General features: G+C 34.6%; 1 protein-coding gene across 1 annotated transcript in view; it reads right to left on the bottom strand.

Annotated features, from left to right (window-relative positions):
• The window catches only part of DPCoAC (dephosphocoenzyme A carrier), a 29,350-nt gene extending 8,211 nt beyond the window's left edge, over positions 1-21,139 (bottom strand). Inside the window, exons 1-4 of the mRNA XM_089238920.1 lie at positions 20,888-21,139; positions 9,044-9,114; positions 3,317-3,422; positions 1,370-1,478 (exon numbers count right to left, since the gene is read on the bottom strand). Of these exons, the coding sequence (XP_089095046.1) occupies positions 1,370-1,478; positions 3,317-3,422; positions 9,044-9,075 (247 nt within the window). The 5' untranslated portion in view covers positions 9,076-9,114; positions 20,888-21,139. The remainder of the gene's footprint in view (positions 1-1,369; positions 1,479-3,316; positions 3,423-9,043; positions 9,115-20,887) is intronic.
• Positions 21,140-23,108: the final 1,969 nt, after the last annotated feature.

The raw sequence follows: 23,108 nt of genomic DNA, 5'->3' as shown, positions 1-23,108 counted from the left end.
GGGGGATTCAACTTTTTTTCTAGCTTCCTACAGTTTTGCAACATGATAACGATAACTTAGGGGAAAAATAATTTTAGTTAAACCTCAGCTTCAAAATGTGCAAAAAAACCTGACATATTTATAACTGCAAATTTATAACATTATCCGAATTCCTGATGATTATAAACAAATTTTTTCTCATGATATTGGTACATTCTGTTTTTTGGGAAAGTGATAACAATACCCAAATGATAATATTATGCATGATTCTAATAAGTGGCATTGACTGTAGCTGGATAATGATGGATTTTCCTCAAATTGGCATAGTGATTATTTTCTGTTATTCCATTATTTTGAGAGTGAGCCCCAAGCATTATTCAAATTTTGACAGAAAATAATCTAGATATTAATTTCTGGAAGATTCCTCAATTTAACTGAATTCTTTTAATTAATTAACATATTTAAAAAGTAGTCCCACACTTGTGCTCTCATCTGGTAATTGTAAAGTAGTTATACAGCCTTTATACCAACACCCAACAATATATGTAAAAGATGTTACAGGGGCTAAAAAATTACTGGTACTTTTAAGTACCATCAATAGTGAAAGGGTTAAACATGAAAGCATAAGTGTTATGGTATGAGGAATACTTTCTTTGCTGATGGTGCCATCCTTTATACCTTTTAAAAAAACTAAGAGACTGGTTCTTTTAAAAAAAATTACATTGCATAACTACATATTGCCATTTAGTACTACTGGACATAGGTTGTTATTTATATTTAGGTATGACAATGACCCTAAATATAGCTCAAAAGTTGAACATTACTTGAAAATAATTATGGGTGTCTTTTTTCAGCTACCTCATATGGCAATTGGCCTGTTCTGGCCTTAGTGTTTGTATTGGCATATAACAGCCACAAATTGAATTTTTATGGGCAATCAAGTCAGAGTCCTGACTTGAATCCTATCAAGCATTTGCAGATTTAGTTTGATATAGACAAGTTGGAGCCAGAAATTATCTGGATTTAATGGGTTTTTCAATTGTGTGAAAGAATAGGAAAAAGTACCCACTGTGGTCAAGCTCATTGAGTCCATGCCAAAACATGGGAAGTAGTTTTACAATCAAAATTGCTTCAAACAAAGTTTTGACTCACTCTACTTTGTTATGGTGCCCATTGCATGTCTGATTCAATGTTGGATTTCAACTGTTCCTCTGCATGATGTTTCATCTACTTAATTATAACATGTTGAACATTTAAATTTTTTTTTCTAAACATATTTGCAAAAGTCCATTTTATTGAAGTTGATTGCAAAACAAAATGCATTATTTCCTGTTAATGTTGTACATCATTCAGTTAGTTGAGTGGAAAGACACATGAAAAAGTAGCATACTTTGAAAGTTTATCTTTGTTCTATCGAGTGGAGCAATAGTACTTTTTGCCACTGCACCTGCTACAGCACCAGCAAGTAGAGATACCAACACTTTATGGCTGTTCTTAACCTGGAAAATAAAAATTATTCTTTAAAATGCAATAATTTATTTGTTCATTTTACATGCAATGTAATCAAATGATTTATTGAATATGAATATTTCTTGACATATAGCAAACAAAATCATTAAAAATAAATCTTGTTATAGAGAGCATGAAAGAGTAATATAAAGGACATGGGGTAGGGAGCCAAAATATTGCCCACTTAAGCCATTATTTTAATTACAGGACTAATTCATGTGCAATTTGTGTAAAAACTGTTCTATTGCCTAGACTGCTATCTAAAAATAAGCTGAATTACAACTCTAACAAATAATTTTAACACCCAAAAAAAAATTCTTTTTGCGACCTCTGAATTTTTCCTATTAAAAAAAGCTAACTAATATCGCCCACTATAAGTTCCTAATATCACCTACATCTAAAATGGGTTGAAATAAAGTTTACTTCACATTATGACCATACTTTCTTTATTAAACGTGAAAATTAAGACAACAAAATAGAAAGTAATACAAAACTGTTTTTTTGTACTTTTAGAAATATAATTAACGTACCCTTTTAACACTTTTCCTAAATACAACATTAAAAAAAAACTTAGGAGCATTCTACACAAACATAACATTTTGTTTTCTTTACTTTCCTCTCATCACGTTTTTTGTGGGACCATTTGTTACATATCAAACATTTTAACCATGTTTCTCCATGACAATCGTTTGAGTAAAGTCCTCCACAAATTGAGCATTGGGCATCATTATCTTCTTTGCCACAACTGCTGTTGTTGGCACATGTGGAGGTTTTTCCTCTTTTCTCAAGAGATCCTTCTTCCTTCTGTTTTTCCAATTTGCGTTTTTTCAAAGCTGGTTCCTTTATAGCTTTGCCTGATGTTTTTTGCCAGTGTCTTGCCAGAAGTTGATAAACTTTCAAGTGATAGTGCTTTTCCCTTTTTTTTTTTTCCAGAGACAAGTCAGGGTATCTGTTGAAAAAAAGAGGGAGGCATTTCCTATCTGAGCTTTTTTCTTTCAAAAAATAGTCAGGGTGAATTATTTCTAATGGCAAGTTAAAATTCCATCCTTTTTGCATCCATTGTCGTAAGTCCATAATATATATAAGTTTTATCCACACATTTGTAAATAATACTCAACAAATTGATCTTCTACATAAGGAGGTAAAAAAGGCCTTCATCCTAGTGGCATACCAAGTAATTTTTGAAGTTCATTGTCAGGTTCTTTTATGTAGTCTTGTAATGTAGATAATGTACTTCAAAAACTTCTGATGCCTTTCAATAGTCCCATCTCTTTACTTTTTACCACTATTACATCTTTCTATGTGACATCTGAAAAAAAAAAAAACCTACTTCGAAAGTGTTCTTAATATCACCTAGGGTGTTCTTATATCAATACTCAAGTGGGCGATATTGGGAACAACTTAACTCTCAAACATGGTGACCTGCATCCTTGAAATCGAATTGCAAACCAAGAAACAAACTACACCAAAATGTAGCCTGTTACGGTCGCTATCACTTGAACTTTATTGATTATACTAAAAATAATGAAACGTTTTTATGAACTTGTCATACACAAAAATAAGAAAAAATTCCCACAGAAAAGAAGAAACACGGGTGCGTCTAGTTTCCACAAACAACAACTGAAGGGGAAAGCTTCATAGTTCCAGTAGTGGCCACCAGCTATCAGAATTAATCAAGAAGAAACCGTGATAGGTAATATTACGAACGTAGACAATAGTTGGGCCCCCTACCCTATATAAAAAATAATTCTATAGAACAGCCACTTTCTTGACGAAACTACATAAACAGAATAACCTGAAACCTCTCAGAAAACTATATTTGACTTACATTTCCTTTTTTAATGGGCTCTTCTGATGTGACATTACCTATGCCATCAGATGACATACCAGAACTGTGCTTTACAAGAGTCTGTGCTCCTCCAGCAAAGTCATTTCTGCAAATTTAAATGTGCAGCATTTAACAACTAATAGAAAATTATTTTCAAGTATGAATGCGCAAAATTCAACACATATCAAATTTTCAACTTTAACCCATTTTAACGACGACTTTGGTTTTTTTAAAAACAAAAAATAATGAGTGGAACCACTTTCACCATTTATTGGCAAAGAAAAACTTAAAATTTAGAATGACAAATTTTCTTACCAACCGGCATTAATGGTTTAAAACAACCATTTGGTGTTGGAGGCAAAGTAGTTAAATTATGACCATAAATGAAAAAAAGGTTCACATTAGGGCATTGAAAACATGGTATACTACAAGAATACTATTGTTTAGGGGTGGATCCTGAAGGACAAACAAAGGTGTGCACCCCTCCCCCTTTGAAAATTTCAAAAAAGTCATCACTTAAATTTTTCAAATGGATTTGATACCAAATTAATACCACTGAATTTTTCTTTTTTCCAAATGAATTTGATAAATTAGAAAAGAAATATTTTCAGAAGCACAGATTAGAAAAAAGGTGTCCTGTAAAATACAAATCATATGGTCAAAGTTCTGCTGCACTGTTCATGGAGAGGTATGTATTCTTCTTTCCTATTTGGACACTTTCCGCTGTGCACTGATATGAGATAACTTTAATGGAAACATGAGAGAAGGGATAAAGGGAATGGTCAGCACAGGTTATTATGCTCATTTTGTCTGCTCTAAAATTCATGCCCCGGATATTGATGTTGCCATCTATCATTTCAATCTGTTGTATCTTTTAAATTGGAATATGATATTGAAAGAAGTGTATGAATTTTCACAATTTGCAAAAAACCATTTAGGTTCAGCAGTTGCCATCAGCAATGGCAATTTTCAACATTTTTAAGATATCAATTAGGCTCACTGTGTAAATTATTTATATTAATGTTGTGCTGATAATGCATTATTATTTTTGTACTGTATTTACAGATACAAGAAATTATGACCAACATGATGATACAAGAAATACGATAAACATGTTGGGGTAAATCGAGAATCTATCCATACTTAGAATAAGACAACCATAAGTATTCTTTATGGCCATTGTATAATATTTTATCATGTGTATATATTGTTTATAATTTTTGTTAATTGCATTTTTAATTGGGTTGCTATATTTTTGAAATATATGACATCCATATTTTTATGGGCATCTTTTTCTCAGCCACCTCATTGGGCATTTTGCCTGTTGTGGCGTTGTATTTGTATAATGTGAAAAATAATTTGATAAACAAAAATATAAGTTTTCAATGCAGTGCAATACTTTACTAATTGTAAATATTTGACAACATATGTTCACCAATCGATGGCAGTATATTTTTCGAAATCTGTGCCCCCCCCCCCCAGAATATCCGACCACGAGCTGCCACCACTATTGTTAATGTAAACTATTAAAAAGGTTTTAAAACAGGTGAGATTTTATTAAAAACACTTGAAAATTTTTTTTGTAACATTCACAGTAATTAATTTTCAGTTTCAAATTTCTTTAACGATCCAATGGTGGCACTAAATCTCAAAGATCCATGCTCGCATTTTGTTACGACCACTCCATGAGTTTGGGGGTAGTGGATTCTCTACAGCTTTATATTAATAGTTGGTGGAGTTTTATATTAATAACATCTGATTTATTCTATCACCTTTCCTAAACAATATCATATGTATTTGTAATTATATGATCGATTTTTGGTATACAATGCCACCATCGGAATGTTAACACATAAGCATCAGGCAATATTTTTGCCAAAACTTATAAAACAGTATTTCAATGATATAAGAATAATTTAAACATATGTGTATTGAAACTGTGATTGTTTTCTGATATGATAATAAGTGAAACAAATTCCTTAAGTTAAAAAAGGCACTCCACCCCCCCCCCCTATAACTTTGCTAAAAGCTTTAGCCTTATACTTTGAAATTGATTCTGAGCGACTATTCTTCCAGATGTCTACTCATTGAAAATCCTTGAAATAAGTTCCAAAAAAATTGGAACCAGGATTTATTAAACCAGATGATGATGTCCCAACTATATTTGTCTGTCAGGTGACTTTTTCATTTCATACACATGTTAGTAAAAATTGCCACACCACAGAAGAATCATTAGAATCTAAGTTTATTGAACCCTTTACTGATACAAACAATTAAATTTTCTGATGCCATTGAATCATATCAAAAAGAATTGTATCAGATAGCTGGAAAACACACAGGCCAGGAAACAAGTGGCATTTTTTATGTTTTTAAAACCTCATAAACATTTCTGGCAGTCAGCCATACTCTCGATATGTTATTGGGGGTGACCCATCTGATTTGAAGATTGAATTGATATATTTTAAGAAGGGCTGGATTTTTCACATGACAAGCATCAAAAACAGGTTTAAACCGTCAAAAACCTAAATGAATGCTTGATTGAATAATGTTTGCTTTTGGATAATGTTTTGAACACCAATATACAGGATGCATAGCAAATGGGGTATGGCATTTTACTGGTGAACCGTTCATCCTAGAGGTATTCTCCCAATTAGAAAAAGTTTCCAAATAACATCTAGTACTCAGATATGTCATCCATGTTTCAAAGGGCTGTATAGTTATTAAAATAAAATAAAAACTTTTTATACAGTCCCCGTGTGCCTCAAACTCAATTAGAAAGTTGCTGTCTTGTCTGATGCCAAAAAAGAAAATTCTACGTTTCTAAGTGCAATAGTCACTGAGGTATTTGAATTGAAAAAAACTGAGGAAATCTGGGGGGTAAACAACATTAAATACAAAAACAGTTTCTGCTGCAAAACCTGCCAACCTTGATTTTAAGATACATAACATTTAACCCTTTCCGACTGAGTGTGCCCAGTCTGGGCACACCTGAAAATTCCCTTTTCAAACACTGAAAATAAATGATAGATAAAATGAAAATTAGTTTAGGGATCACTTCGAACCTTCTTTATCAACACTAGATAACAGCACCACACAAGCGATCCATAATTTTGGCCTGTGTTTATTTTTTGAAAACCCTTATTTTTCAAAGAAATGGATTCAAATTTCAAAGATTTTTTTTTTTTGATATAAAAAGGATTTCTGGAAAAAAAAATTCTGTTATTTTGTTGAGAGTACAGAATTCAAGGTGTGCCCCCCCCCCCCTCCCCACAAAATTAAAACGGTAAGTGCAATCTTTACAAAATTATACCTCCAAATTACTCCTCGTTTTATGTTTCCACTGTACATATATATATATATACACTGAAGAGCCAAAAAAAACTGGTACACCTGCCTAATATTGTGTAGGGCTTCCGCAAGCACGCAGAAGTGCTGCAACACGACGTGGCATGGACTCGAAAAATGTCTAAAGTAGTGCTGGAGGTAATTGACACCATGAATCCTGCAGGGCTTTCCGTAAATCCGTGGGAGTAAGAGGGGGTGGAGATCACTTCTGAACAGCACGTTGCAAGGCATCCCAGATATGTTCAATAATGTTCATATCTGGGGATTTTGGTGGCCAGCTGAAGCGTCTAAAGTCAGCAGAGTGTTCCTGGAGCCACTTTGTAGCAATTCTGGACGTGTGAGGTGGCGCATTGTCCTGCTGAAATTGTCCAAGTCTGTCGGAATGCACAATGGACATGAATGGGTGCAGGTGATCAGACAGGATGCTTACATACCTGTCAGAGTCGTATCTAGACATATCAGGGGTCCCATATGACGCCAACTGCACATGTCCCATACCATCACAGAGCCTCCACCAGCTTGAACAGTCCCCTGTGGACATGTAGGGTCCATGGATTCATGAGGTTGTCTCCATACCCGTACACGTCCATCAGCTCGAAGCAATTGGAACCGAGACTCGGCAGACCAGGCAACGTGTTTCCAGTCCTCAACAGTCCAATGTTGGTATTGTCGGGCCCAGGCAAGGCGTAAAGCTTTGTGTCGTGCAGTCATCAAGGGTACACGAGTGGGCCTTCGGCTCCGAAAGCCCATATCGATGATGTTTCATTGAATGGTTCGCAGGCTGACACTTGTTGATGGCCAAGCATTGAAATCTGCAGTAATTCGCGGATGGGTCGCACGTCTCTCACGTTTAATGATTCTCGTCAGTCGTCGTTGGTCCCGTTCTTGCATGATCTTTTTCCGGCCGCAGCGATGTCGTAGATTTAATTTTTTACCAGATTCCCGATATTCACGGTACACTCGTAAAATGGTCGTACGTGAAAATCCAAATTTCATCACTACCTCGCGATGCTATGTCCCATCTCTCATGCGCCGACTAGAACACCACGTTCAAACTCACTTAAATCTCGATAACCTACCATTGTAGCAGCAGTAACTGATCTAACAACTATGCCAGACACTTGTTGTGTTATATAGGCGTTGCCGACCGAAGCGCCGTACTCTGATTGGTTCCATATCTCTTTATTTGCATACGTATGCCTGTACCAGTTTTTTTGGCTCTTCAGTTTATATATATGTGTATGTATGAGCAGTATCAGTATAAAAATCTCCCTTTAAGAAGATATCTCTGTAGATAGTTTAAAAAGACCCTCTGGTATTTAAATTCATGGTGACGAAGGAGGGTACTCACAGCTGGCTGAATAAGATAAACCACTTGTCCAGCTCCTCAACAGCTTTCTATTTCTGTTTTATAAAAATTTTCAAAGGGTGCTGCTGAGAACAGACTTGCGCAATCACTTCCAAATTATAATTTAACATGTCATTCACTGCTATTTATTGACTGTAAATTTTATCATGGTCTTCACATGATTCCTTCATGGTGTTGTAATTTTCATAAATATGAGTATATAATTTTCTGTTTGACTTCAAACTTCTACAGTAATTTCTCATAACTTATTTTGCTATAAAAGTTAATTTTTAGCTAATTCAAAGCCACAGACATAGAATTTGGATGGGATTTGTGAAGCCACCAGGGCTTAACAAATCCTAGATACCAGGTCTCCACAGCGACTAGAAAATCTGTGTTGGTATCTAAAATTTTCTGTATATGTGGTTGCTAAATTGAAATCTCTCACAAAATTTTCTAATTTTATGCCATTGGGTCTTTTAACACAGGGAGGGTATATAAAGTCTCGGAAATGTTGAAAAAACATTATTCAGGACCATGTTTCTTCAGAACTATATCATTCTTGGCTGCTAAGAAATTTTTAGCTGGTACCTAAATTTTTTTTTTCAATTTGTCAAGCCCAGGACTATACACAATAACCTTTTTTTTCCTACTTGTATTCCAACTTCAAGAGATTCTAATACATTTTTATGAACATTTTACTCTAAAAAAAAAGTTTAGTGTTTATAATCAGTAATATTATAATATACTCAAAGAAAAAAGAAGATAAGTTAAATGCCCAAATACAAGGTTTATCAAAATTTTTGTACTTTTTTAGTTCTGGAATGAAAATTAAATACAACTTATAGAAAATTGCATGTCGAAAAAGCCACATTGTTTATACAAAAATCTTTTTAAAATCATTTTTCCAGATGTGGTTTATACATCCCATTAGCTTACTTACTGGAAATTATGGTAATTGCAATTAATGAAGTTGTTTAAAAAAGATTTAATTTATGTACTTAGCAATGAAATGCCAAAATATTAAACAATACCTTTTGACTAGAGATCCTGAAGCACTTTTCATTTGCGATACAAAAAATGCATTCAACCATCAGAAATATAGCTGAAAAGAAAACATTCATTACATGATGACAAAATATTTATAATACTATAATCAAATTCATCTATAATAACATCAAAAGGGACAATGTATATCATGATATTTGCACTTCAAGGTATGAATAACTCCTTGATTTAAAGGTTGCAACCTGTGCATGCTGTTTGCGAGCAGGCAGAACAAAAATGAGGCCCCACAAAAATAAGATGTGATTGAAGTTTTCAAAAGTACCGTATTTTAGCGTGTATAAGGAACCCCTTTTTGCCAAAAATTAGGTCTCAAAAACAGGAGGGGGATTCTAATAAAAGAATAGTATTAAATATATATGGGGTGTCTGAGCCCCAGGTTTACAAACTTCTAGGAGGGATAGGTTGCACCTAGATGACTTGGAATCACATAGCAATGCATGGTTGGAAATGCTTCCCTGATGCGGTAAGGTACACAGAAAACACCAGAAGTGAAAAGACACCACATAGGTGAATGCGCGTTTTAATAAGAAATGTGCATTGAAAAAGTAACAGAGGTCAAAGGTTTTCAAAGTGTCATCCACTAGCGGTAATGCAGGTCTTATATCTAAAGGGGCATTGAATTTTGAACATTCTGGAAGATTTTGGGCATGTCTAGGACTTCCCTACAATGCAGGAAACAAGTTCCTCCATGCTGTCAACAGCAGTGTCATACATTATTGTTTTGATATGCCTCCAGTCTGGGAACTCTGTCAGAAGCAATCAAGACATGATAGGTCTGGCGATCAAGCAGACCAATGATCGAAAGGTGTTCGATCTTGGAGAAGTTTGAAGCTTTCAGGATCAGCCAGACGAACGAGATTTATGGGAGGGCTCTCTTCAACAAAAGAAGCCAAAATGAAAGTGAGTCATTCGATAACTTCTTGGCAGCTACCAGAAGCCAGATTAGAGTATGCGGTTACTGCAATAAATGTAAGAACTCGCTACTTAGAGATAGCATCGTTGTCAGAATCTGAAATCCAAATACTTATTTAGAGCTCATTATAAGCACAGGCCTCTATCGCTTGAGAAATGCATTGATGTTTGTAAGACGGCAGACAAAGCCACACATGAGACTGCAGTCCTGTGTTCACCTGCTGAGATACATGAAGTCAAAAAAACCCATCAGAATTTAGCAAGATCATAAAAGCTATAAATGTAAATATTGTGGGCTTGAGCATCCGACGAGAAAGGAATCTTGTCTTGCATATAAGCACATGTGCAAAAAATGCAACTGGCCCGACTGTGTGCTTGAGACTGTGTGTATGTCTAAAGAGAAGGGCCAGATTCAAGTAGGGAGATTGTCCAAACCTAAGTGAATCCAGCAAATCAGGCAAGACCCGGATGAGACTTATCCTGAACTGGAAGACGAGTACGTTGAATTTGTGTCTTCGATAAATATGCATTCTGCAAAGTTCGTCATCCATGTTGGCAGACTAAAGAGTGGTGTTTCAGTTAGACACAAGGGCATCCATCAACCTATTACCCAGGTCAAAAGATGGCAACATGCCGTAATGTTTGTAAACACGCGTCTACAACAAGCTCCGCAAATAAACATTAAATATCGTCAAACTTGGAAGTACTGAACACAGAGGTGAGAGATATTGATAAAATAATGTTAGTATGAGTTCAAAATGTTAAATTAAGCACGTTAGATGTAAGTAAAATCTAAAAAAAGTTAAGTAAAAGATATTGACGAAAAAGTGAGAAAAGAAAAGGGTAATGATAGAGCTGCCATCTGTGATACAAAATAGGTACTAAAAGATCAAATCTTAAAGTGTCTCTGAGAAAAGTTTTACACTGAACTTGCAACGAGCTACAAATAAATATGGATGAATGTAAAACCTGCAAGGAACCCGTATATGACAAGAGTGAGTTTTTCTGTTATGTGCAGTGTGGAAGGTTTTTTCATCTGAAGTGTATTGGAACAACAGAATCTAGCTTTAGGAAGATGGCAAAGAAAAAAAAAAGGAGGAATATAGGTGCAAAGACTGTAAAAATGAGCTGAAAAGTGCTACTAGAAATGAAACAGGCATGTTGGGCTTCTGGAGATGAACAGGATATGGATGAACCTTTGGAAAAAATGCAAAAATGCTCGAGGCATTTAAATATCAAATGCAAAACACCATGGATCTAGCAGTAAATAAAATCACTCAAAAACAAGATCAACTTACCAAAGAGGTCCAGGAGGTTGTGAAAGCAATAGAATTCCAATCAAAATCAAAGGAGGATGTAGGAAAAAAAATTGAAAATATTCAAAGAACAGTTGAACAGATTAATTCTGATGTTAAAAAAACAAAAATAGGAAATGAAAAGTTGAGAAGGGAAGTAAATGATTTGAGACAAAGAATGAATGATATGGAAACAAGAAGTAGGAGAAATAATATAGAGATAAATGGAATCCCAGAAACAAAGCAATAAAATATAAATGAAATAATGAACACAATGAAAACAATCCTGGGAATACAAGAAACAACAGAGATAGAAAAAGTCCACAGAGTGCCTTCGAGAAACACTAGTAAACCGAAGCCAATCATTGTTAGGTTCCATAATGAAAGGTCAAGGAATCTCTGGATGAAAAAAGCCGAGCGACAAGATAATCTAACAGCTGACAAAATAAATCCAGATTTTCAGGATGACAGAGTATACATCAATGAACACCTCACACCAGAAAATAAGAAACTGTTCTACGAAGCAAGGCAAGCCAAAAACAGACTTGGTTATAAATTCGCTTGGGCAAAAGATGGAAAGATTTTCCTCCAGAGAGATGAGAAATCGAAAACACTAAGAATATATGCAGAAGATCAATTACTGATTTCATCAAGATATGCAGAGACTGACAGAGACTGAACCCAATCTCAAATGACAATGGAAATTGAAGAAATTAATGAAACAGATATGATAGAGGATCAACGGCCTCTGGAGGAAATTCAAGACGTGAGAAAGGTGATAAGGTGTCATAACATAAGAAATAGAACACTTACATTTTTAATAATCAACATACAGAGCCTTAGAATGAACTTTAACAATTTTTTGATTTTTCTAAGAACACTAAATGAAAAAATTGACATAATTTAAGTGAAATATTGATAGATGAAAATGAAGAATTCAATTACTATATATCAAATTATGAACATCTCAATGATTATTACTATTACACAAACTCTAGAAGTTAAAATAGATCAGGGGAAGTAATTATGTATATAAATAAAAAATTAAAATCAACACAAAAAAAGCATACTAATTTCACTACAGCAGAAGATTTGTTTATACACCTTACAGAATATGATGTTAATATTTTGCTCTTGTACCGTTCACATGCATACACAATTACACAATTTAATGAAGAATTAGAAATCAATATGAAAAACATTTTTTTTTTTCGTTTTAACAGTCGTAATATTATCCTTTTTATGGCGATGTGCTGGAGATTTTTTGTGTGGTAAGAAAGACGTCAGAAAACATGACTCCATTTCACTCTTAGTGACTGCTTGCAAAGCCGTAACTAGGAGTAGAGGGAAACTGCCGTGGCAGCAAAATTTAGGGGGCAGTAATTTTAGTCGGGAACAAAGAACACCATTATAAAATTATTGAATTTTAAAGTTTTTGGGGGACGGCGGCAAAAATTCTAGTTACAGCCCTGACTGCTTCTCATGCTTTCTTACATTTTTCTTGTCAAAGAAGATAAAATCTTCAATACATTGCCAAAAACAGATTATACAATATCTGTTCGGTACAGCTTTGATATTGGTCACCACTTCCCTTGACGACTTTTTTTCCAATGTTAAGTTGCCAAAGCCAACATAATGGTGCTTGGTTGCGTATCTTTTAAATTTGTAGAATGATCAAACCCAGGTGGCGCGAGTTCCACCAAATGAGTTCTATCTTTTGTTCAAGCGCAGCTTTTGGAAATTTGAAACAGCAGTTACTCTATTTGGTCTGGTTTTTTTTTGGATTATTTCTTTTCCCACAGACAGGTATCACTCTATTTGTGGTTATCACTTTCATGCCCTGATTGGATTATTTGGATTATTTTCTTCTGTTGACAGGTATCACCAGGTATACTTTTATGCCCTGATTATATTTTTTTATACAGAGAATATTTATTTATACAACATCAAGGACCATTGTTTATTTAAAAGAGTCTGGGATACCGCTTCAATATTGGTCACCACCTATTTTACATTGTATTCGCTTTTAGTTATACGGTTGATATCTAATTTCAAGGGGGAAATGAGAAATGAATTTAAACTATGAAAAAGTTTGGTAATGTTAGATTTAATCAGCTGTAATTATATCAAATTTCAAATGAATGGAGATTCCTTTCTCACATCACTTTCAGCTTGACATCTGATCAGGGGCGGCTTAAGCGAGAGTGCAAAGGGTGCATGCACCCAGGCAACAGCTCAGGCTTTAGTTAGACACATTTTTCTTTGTTTTAAATTTCTGATACTGAAAATAAATTCACGTGGCCAGAGGTGGATTTATTGTTTAGCTGAGTGTAGGTTACAATAATTTTGTCGCCCTTCTCTTATCCTAGTTTAATTTTCTTGACCATTTTTTTTAAAATTTGTTGGGCTATAGCCAGCCAAGTCTACAAACGTGCCTCTGTTTCTTTTTTTGTTTTTCTGTTTCTGTTAATGTTTCATCACTCCTTCCCTCTTGACATTGTCTCTTGCTCTCTAGGTCACTTTTTGGACACTCACATGCTTGCAAATTTTCTAGATCACTCATTGACCTGGTCCCTTGTTGTTTAGATCACTTTTTTGGTCACTTACAGGCTTTCAAGAAGTGGTTCTGAACTGGTACTCTGGCCGCTTATGGGAAATAAAAAAATCAGTAAATATGATGAATAAATTTTGTAAAAAAAGCCTTTAGTTTTGCAAATTTCTGCACCCTTCTCACATTTACTAATTTTCTTGACCACGCTCATTTCACAAATTTGCCGCTCTGGGTTATAGCCCACTAATCTCCTCTGTAGATATGCTTCTGTACATGATGTCATGCTTTTGAGCCATACCTTGCCGACAAAGATGTTGAGAACACTTGAAAGGGAAGACAGAGTTTGGGACAGTAATACTCCAAACAAGAATGTACTCTATCACAAGGGGCAAGTGTGTGTTTTGATGCCCCCTTATAGTAATCTTTCTGGAACTGTCAAATGAAGGCTGACCGAGAATTCAGATTCTTACTTACTCCGATCCCTGTTGCACCAGAAACAAAACAAAAAAAGTCTCAACACAGAGAGCCGCAAGCCCACAATGTTACAAATATTTAATCATTACACTTCACTTATAGTTTGAAAAATAGACAACAGATGACAGTGCTATAACAAGCATTACATAGAAACAAACTTCACGTTAGGGTTGCAACATGGACATGCACCAATTTGTTAGAAGTTCTTCAGCGGAATGTGGATGAGGTGTATGTATGGTTTATAGTAGTGCCACACCAGAAACAGCTTTATAAAAAAAAATTTTGTGAATAAAAGTTGTCTTGTTACACTCTCTCTTTATAGGACAAGTGTCAGTAATGATGGCTCAGCAACAAGAGCTGTAATGTGAATTAAGTTATCTGGCATAATTAAGAACAGTAAAATGACTATACACCAAAAAAATATTAAATCTTTTAAAAGCGCACAATGGTCATGCACATTCTGCTTGGTAAAAAATTTTTTTTTTTCTCTGAGTAGCTTCCCTAGAGTCCCCTATGGTAAAGCTTTGTCAGCCTCCCACAAGTCTTTAGTAGGGTGGAACGAAAAAGGGTGTTTTTTCACTTTTTTTGGAAATTAATGTTGCCTTCAAAAGATGCCTTTCAAGGTTTTAAGACTTTATACAAAAATCTAGGAAAATATTTTAATATCTTGAGGTTCCTCACGGACCCTAAAGGTCGAACAAAAAGACTTTTCTAAGTGCACATTATAAAAATATTTTTAAACGTTATATATATATATATATATATATTAATATTTATATACATTATAAACATTATTTATATAAAGGGTTTATATAAATAAACTCTTTTTGTGGGGGTGGGGACAAAACTATAACCATGTTCCAAATTATAAAAACAAAAAAAACATAGTTTGACGATATAGGTGTCAGGAGAATGCCTCTATCGCTTCCTCTGTTATCACACTGTTATTACATTTCACTTTTTTGCGAAATAGTCAATTTTTTTTTCAAACGATGGAACAGTACTCCTTGATTTTATTCTGGCTTGAATGGAGCCTTCACGACTTTCTGTTGTTGATACAGCAAGATATGCTTTAGTTATAATTAGCCTTTTGTTATTATGTTGGACACAGTTGATTTTAAAATCCAGAAATGACACTCTACATAGATATCACTATTAAAGAAGTACCGAGTAAAATTTTAAAAACCAGAGATGAAAAAAGAAAAGGCTTAAGCAATAAAAGGATGCGCAGGTTGTAGCCCTATAACCAGTTATTTCACAGGTTGACGATGTAGTTGTTTCAATAAACTTGTTTTTAAATTCACCTAAGGGGTGAATAAACCTACCCTCCCAATAACACGTTCATAGCACTGACAAGTATTCAGCGCTCGAGCATATTACCATCAGACAATGTGCTGGACTTGTAGAAAATAAGAATGCAGAGGGTGTCCAATGTCTAAGATAGAGAGCTGTCTAAGGCCAGGATTGCACTATAAAAGATTGATAAAAGATCTTTTACAAAACTTTAAAAAAGACAACAAATAAGCCAATTACATTTGATTTTAAATTGATTTCATTTGCTTGAATGTAACGGATACGCTTATTGGTTGCATTTTCAAGTTTTATAAAAGAGCTTCTATCCAACTTTTATAGTGTAATACCTAACACTATTTCTACAGGTTTATGTTAGAAGTGTTCATTTTTTTTAGAAATAGTGTCTAAATTCTTTTTTTACTGGTAAACAGTGAAACCTCAATATAACGATACTCTGCAGACGAGGAACAAATATCATTGTACAGGGTTTATTGTTTTATCTAAGGCAGGATTACACTATAAAAGTTTGATAAAAGGTCTTTTATAAAACTTGAAAATGCAACCAATAAGTATATTGGTTTCATTTCATTCAAGCAAATGAAATTGATTTAAAATTGAATGCAATCAGCTTATTGGTTGTTTTTCAAGTTTTGTAAAAGATCTTTTATCAAACTTCTATTATGTAATCTGGTCTTAGATAGCTCTCTATTTTAGACATTGGACACCCTCTGCATTCTTATCTTGGACAAGTACAGCACATTGTCTGCTGATAATACGCTTGAGTCAGGGTTCAAGCTACGGTTGCATTTTTCGCAAAATGCGAAAGAAAATCTTAGAATGCGAAAGAAGTAGTAGCCACTTTTGCAAAAATGTGAACAGGAAGTACAAAATGAGAAGACATCTAACGATGAATCAATAGCAATGTAGTATTTTGCTAAAGCTTTTCCCCCCATTTTCGCATTTCTGCTAAAGGAATTTTTTATCTAGCTTAAATCCTGGCTTGAGTGTTGAATACTTGGCAGTGCTATAAAAGTGTTATTGGGAGGGTAGGTTCATCCACCTCTTACGTGAATTTAAAAACAAGTTTATTGAAACGACTTCATTGACAAGCTGCAAAATAACCGGTTATAGGGTTAACTTTTATAGTGTAATGCCAGCCTGTGATACAGAGCATGAACATATTCTTTGGTATAGGATTTTGGCTACTTCCATTCAAAATTATCCTAAGTGACAGGTTATACTGTACCTATAGAATTATTGGGTTTAAGTCCCCCCCCCCCAAATGACCCTAATATATTTCTAATAACTTCACACCTATGGCTGCCGTGGCCAGAGGTGGATTTATGGTTTAGCTGAGTGTAGGTTACAATAATTTTGTCGCCCTTCTCTTATCCTAGTCTAATTTTCTTGACCATTTTTTTTAAAATTTGTTGGGCTATAGCCAGCCAAGTCTACAAACGTGCCTCTGTTTCTTGGTTAATGTTTCATCACTCCTTCCCTCTTGACATTGTCTCTTGCTCTCTAGGTCACTTTTTGGACACTCACATGCTTGCAAATTTTCTAGATCACTCATTGACCTGGTCCCTTGTTGTTTAGATCACTTTTTTGGTCACTTACAGGCTTTCAAGATATGCAGAGACTGACAGAGACTGAACCCAATCTCAAATGACAATGGAAATTGAAGAAATTAATGAAACAGATATGATAGAGGATCAACGGCCTCTGGAGGAAATTCAAGACGTGAGAAAGGTGATAAGGTGTCATAACATAAGAAATAGAACACTTACATTTTTAATAATCAACATACAGAGCCTTAGAATGAACTTTAACAATTTTTTGATTTTTCTAAGAACACTAAATGAAAAAATTGACATAATTTAAGTGAAATATGGATAGATGAAAATGAAGAATTCAATTACTATATATCAAATTATGAACATCTCAATGATTATTACTATTACACAAACTCTAGAAGTTAAAATAGATCAGGGGAAGTAATTATGTATATAAATAAAAAATTAAATCAACACAAAAAAAGCATACTAATTTCACTACAGCAGAAGATTTGTTTATACACCTTACAGAATATGATGTTAATATTTTGCTCTTGTACCGTTCACATGCATACACAATTACACAATTTAATGAAGAATTAGAAATCAATATGAAAAACTTGAAAAGCAACATATTAATTGTTGGCGATATCAACATTGATCTACTTGTATGTAGTAAAACTAATGGAACATCACAATATTTAGACATAATAGCTTTAAATGGATTCGAACCACTACACAAAAAAATAACACGAAAAACAAAGGAAAGTCACACATGCATAGATCACGTCTTTTATAGAACAACAGGAAATACTTCACAAAACTTCACAGTATTTAACACTAATATCACTGACCACTACCCAATATTAGGAAGTATAGCCTTCCTTGAAAAACAAGAAGAGAATTTGAATGATGAAATAATGAAAATAGATTATATATGGTTGGAACAATTCATATCAAAAATAAATATCAATTGCATACGAGAAAATGATTCAGTACAAAATAAATACAGACATCTCTTGGATATAATAACATGAAATACTAATCTCTGGACTAAAGTTTCAAAAAATTACCATAAGAAAAATAAAAAACAATGAATGAATAACTATACTTGACAGAATAAACCTGAAGGAAAAGCTATATAAAAAACATAAAAAAAATCCACACATAACCTTATATGAGAACGAGTACAAAAGTTATAATAAAAATTTGAAAATTTATATAAAAAAGGTAAAATAAGAGTACTTCCAGAGGAACTTTAACGCTTGTGAAAAGAATAAACTATTGCAATGGCAATTTATTAGAAGAAATGTATTAAATAAAGATTTGAAAAAAAAAATATTACCAAATTTTGAAAATCCAACAGAACTTGCAAATAAATTTAATCAAGAATTTATCACAAGAAATATAAATTATGATGAGAAAAACGCAGATAATTGTATTTGTATAGAACAAGAAGGTTCCTCAAACACATCAATAAATTCCATGTTCTACCTCGAAACTGAAAGTCATATACAGAGACAAATTGTGGCAGAAATTAAAGAAAATAAAGCAAGGGGCTACGATCGAATTACACCTAAAATGATGAAAATTATCTCTCACTACAATATAGATGTATTAAAGGATTTAGTGGATTCCTCAATAACAAATGGAGTATTTTAATTCTGAACTAAAAAATTCCCTCGTACATCCTATATTTAAAACTGGAGATTCCAATGATACACTCTCTAACAACTATAGACCTATATCAATTCTCCCGATTTTTTCAAAAATTTTAGAAAAGTGTATGAAATACCAACTGCTCAATTTCCTGAATCATCAAAAATTCTTTTCAGCCAATCAATATGGATTCCAAAAAAACAAAAATACAGAAATAGCAATTCTAAAATTAACGGGCTTGATAAACAATGGAATAAATAAAAATAAATACTCGATAATAGTTTTTTTCGACCTAAAACAAGCATTTGATTATGTGGACCTAAAAATTTTAACAAAGAAATTATATTCAATTGGTATAAGAGGAAATATATTAGAATGGTTTAAATCATACTACTACACTAGACGACAAGCTGTCATAATAGAGAAAAAAATTAGCAACTTTCAAGAAGTAAAAAAAGACGTCCCACAGGGGTCGGTCTTAGGGCCGATACTATTTTTAATTTATATAAATGAACTGAGTAAACTAAATCTAAATGGTAGCATTATATCTTTTGCAGATGACACAGTTTTATATGTTGAAATAAATTATTGCACCAATGCATATTAATTATATACTAACATACATCTAATGAAGGAAAGAGCTGTTGCTGAGGGACAAAATCATGTAATTAAAATCATATAGGCCTGCTGGAAGGACTTCATAGTCCCTTGGGACTACACAAGCACGAAAGAAGTGGAATCTCCAGCAACCAATGAGGTATCACCCCAATGTCAGGCTCCAACACCGCAGAAAAAGGTAACATTCCCATCATCACAGACAACCCAGGATAATGGATCTTACATTGTTACAAGATCTGGTTGCCTGGTGAAGCCTCCATCTAGGCTGACTTACTCTCACAAATTATAAGAAATTTATCATTTTCCCTTAAAGGGAGGAAGATGTTATTAATTTATTATCATTATTAGTAATATAACGAGTCGTGAAATGGCAACAGCGTACCATTCGAATGTTGGCTCGGTTGTTATTGTCATGCATGTCTCTGCTGGATGTTTATTAAAGTTTTTGTTAGGTTCTAGTTTGTAATCGATGTAAATATTGTGTGTATTGTATCACTAAGCAACCAGAGCAGTTTAACAAAGAATCTCTCAGAAAAACCTTTGTCTGGCCACCACTCAGAGGCGAGCAGTTTGAGAACCCCTGCTCTAGGTCATTCTTTTGGTCATGCACATGCTTTAGGTCACTCTCTCACTCTGTAGGTCACTTTTTTGTTCATTTACATCATAGTTCCCATCGCCCCCTTCTTCAGAAATTTTTTTCTCCCCTCGCCCCAACACAATCTAACCCATAGGATCCCATGTTATACCCATAGCTTCTACCGCCCCCCCCCCCCCCGGAACATTCCAACATCCCCGGGGGCGCTAATGCGAACGTTAGGAATACTGATTTACATTATAGTCCCTCAAACTTTTTGTTCTATTGCCCTCTTCTTTAGAAAATTTTTACTCTCATTGCCTCACAACAAAAGTACACTAGAAATGGTATATATACCTACATTGAGTACATGTTCTGTGTCCCCCCCCCCCCCCCAGAAAAAGTTGAAATGACGGCCCTGTGTCTAAAATAATTTGATAGCCTCCAAAAATGAATGTCACAATGGATATATTGTAATGCTTCGAAAAAACTAATTGCAGGTAAAAAGTAAAATTAAAAAAAGTTTTTGTTTATTGATTTTTATTTATTTAAAAAGCAGCATAATTAATACTAAAAAATAAAAGGAAAAAATTTTCTTGACACATACAGTATAATGTACAACGCATTTCATGCTAAAAAAATTTAATAACCTACCATAAAAAAAAATTATTTTAAAAAATACCTCCCTCAGTTTTAACTTTTTGTGATGATCAGTTCCTTAAATATATATATATTTTGCATAAACAAACTCTGAACTAGAACGCTGAAACTGAATTTAAATACGTTCTTTAACTCGATACAAGGAAAAAACCGATTGCCAAATGCAAAACTTAATAAGTCTGAAGAATAGGGAAGTGAAAACCGTAAAAAGTTTGCCTTACCCAATATCTTGATGAGCGATTGATCAGCTGATGATATTACGCACCTTTTGAGATCACACCATAGTAGCGTTCGTTCTACTATGATGGCAAAGACTCAACAAAACACTGAATAAGAACGCAAATGTCTTTTTTCTCGATGATGAATGTGCCCAGTAATATAAAAATAGCACCATCACATGTTGGGATTTAATATTTCAATGCTGGGACATATAAATCAACGGAGTACCCGAAACCCAAAGAGGTAAGCGCTATATCGATTTAGGATCAGCAAAATTCATGTCTATCATCGTCGGTAACTTACATCGATATCAGTTACCTCAAAAGATATGGTGACAAGCGTGACCATATTTTCTCGAGAAAAATACGGGAAATTTGGTTCGCAAATACTGAAAAATACGGGGCATCGCAAATTGTCGCCAAAAAGTCGCAAAGTTATGGTGAAATCGCCAATTAAGGTATCTGACTACGTTGAAAACGTCATTTTGGAAGAAAGTATGGATTTTCATTTTTTTTATTTTTTATAAAAGCCCTGTTTGCTGTGATTCCAAAACGGGCCTTGTTTTGTTTATATGATGCTTAGAATCAGTTACGTTCACTTTAGTGTTGCGTTTTTACATACAAATAATACGCGAATAAAGACTTTAAACGTGTTTTACGAAGAATGCTATTTTTGACATTTTACTTGACTTTGTGACATGATTTGTAAAAATTGATGCGAGTTAGGGAGCGATGAGAGAGAAAAATTTCCAAAGAAGGGGGCGATGGAACAAAAAGTTTGAGAAACTATGTTCTAAAATCAGGCGTCTTCAACCCATTGCTCGTGAGCACCACGGTGATTCCTGAAGCACCTAAGTGCTCGATGCTCATGTCCGATTTCGTGCGCGGGAGCACTTGATCAACATTCAAGTACAAACACCTCGTACAAATTGCATTGAAGTATTGAAATCATCCTCATTTAATGCATTTTGGTATATCAAACTCGCCATAAGATCGCTCTTCTTTTGATAATGGGCACAGTCAGTGCTCGCGAATAGAAAAATGTTGACTATCTTTATAGATACTATTGACTATCTTTATTATACTCTAAATAGAGTGATAGTTTGCACTTTGACGGGGATGGTGGCTAAATTATTATTTTTTTTCCTTCGGCTGGGATTACACTGTAAAAGTTTGATTAAAGGTATTTTACTGGACGGAAAAAACAATCGGTATTTTATGGTCGGTGAAAACCTGTCTTATAATTCTTATAAACATTTCCCGCTTAAAACGTTTTCGGAAAACGTTTTAAGCGGGATCGACTGTATAAGCAAGCAATCTCTGCATGTAAGCAGGTATTTATAGCAGCGGGTGGCCTCAGAAAAACTAGTTAGCCCGGAGGCCCATAGTTCTTAAGACGGCCCTGGAGGAGAGGGGTCTCAGTATAAGTTGCTCGGTTGAGCACATGGTGTTGCTAAGGTAGCAGTGCTTTCGTGGGCGGGATTGAACCACGGCCGTGATTGGGCTTGAACCTAATCACGGCCAAAGCGTGCTTGCGTTGCAGATCGTATTTGTGCATGTCCGACTCGATGGCACTCGGTGCCAGCCGACTCACGTGATTTGGCCCACTGGTCGGAGTTTACGCCAACCCGGCAGGGAAGAATCACATTTTTTTCACTCTATCGGCGACGCATGTTGAAAACATGCAAGAAATTATGTTTAGATTTAATTTTTTCTTTCATTTTTAATTAAAAGAAAGTACATTTTGTGTTTTATCTTCTTCCTCAATCGATATCCATCGGTGTTTAATTTAACCCCTAACGGCAAAGCCGTCTTAAGAGCATCATGGCCCCCGGGCCAAGTGATTTTTCTGAGGCCCTACCAGACAAATTTTCGAAAATTTCAACCAGATCTCGTTTCGGTGAGGCCCCCCGGGTATAATGCCCACTGAGCTATAAGTAAACTGGAGTGAAGACTCCCTATACAATAATACAGATTTTACTTGTAGCTCAGTGTCCATGCCTTACGACGGCACTGCCTGACGGTACTTTAAAGTACCAAGTTAGATAATTTTTTTTGAAAATTGTTCCAAAAAAAACGCTTTTTTGTATTTAATTAGAACTAAAATGATCTACAAATAATTTACATGATAACTATTTATTATGATACATGATAATCAAAAGGTTAAACCGTTAGAAGGGAAGCGCACGTCTGTCAAAGTTCGGCTTTGGCCGTCCGAATTTCG

Source organism: Pholcus phalangioides, unplaced genomic scaffold (genome assembly GCF_987345545.1).
Source record: "Pholcus phalangioides strain wild (caught in Gottingen) unplaced genomic scaffold, Ppha-v1.0 ptg000011l_1, whole genome shotgun sequence".
Taxonomy (NCBI): Eukaryota; Metazoa; Arthropoda; class Arachnida; order Araneae; family Pholcidae; genus Pholcus; species Pholcus phalangioides.
This window is presented reverse-complemented; position numbering and strand designations above follow the sequence as displayed.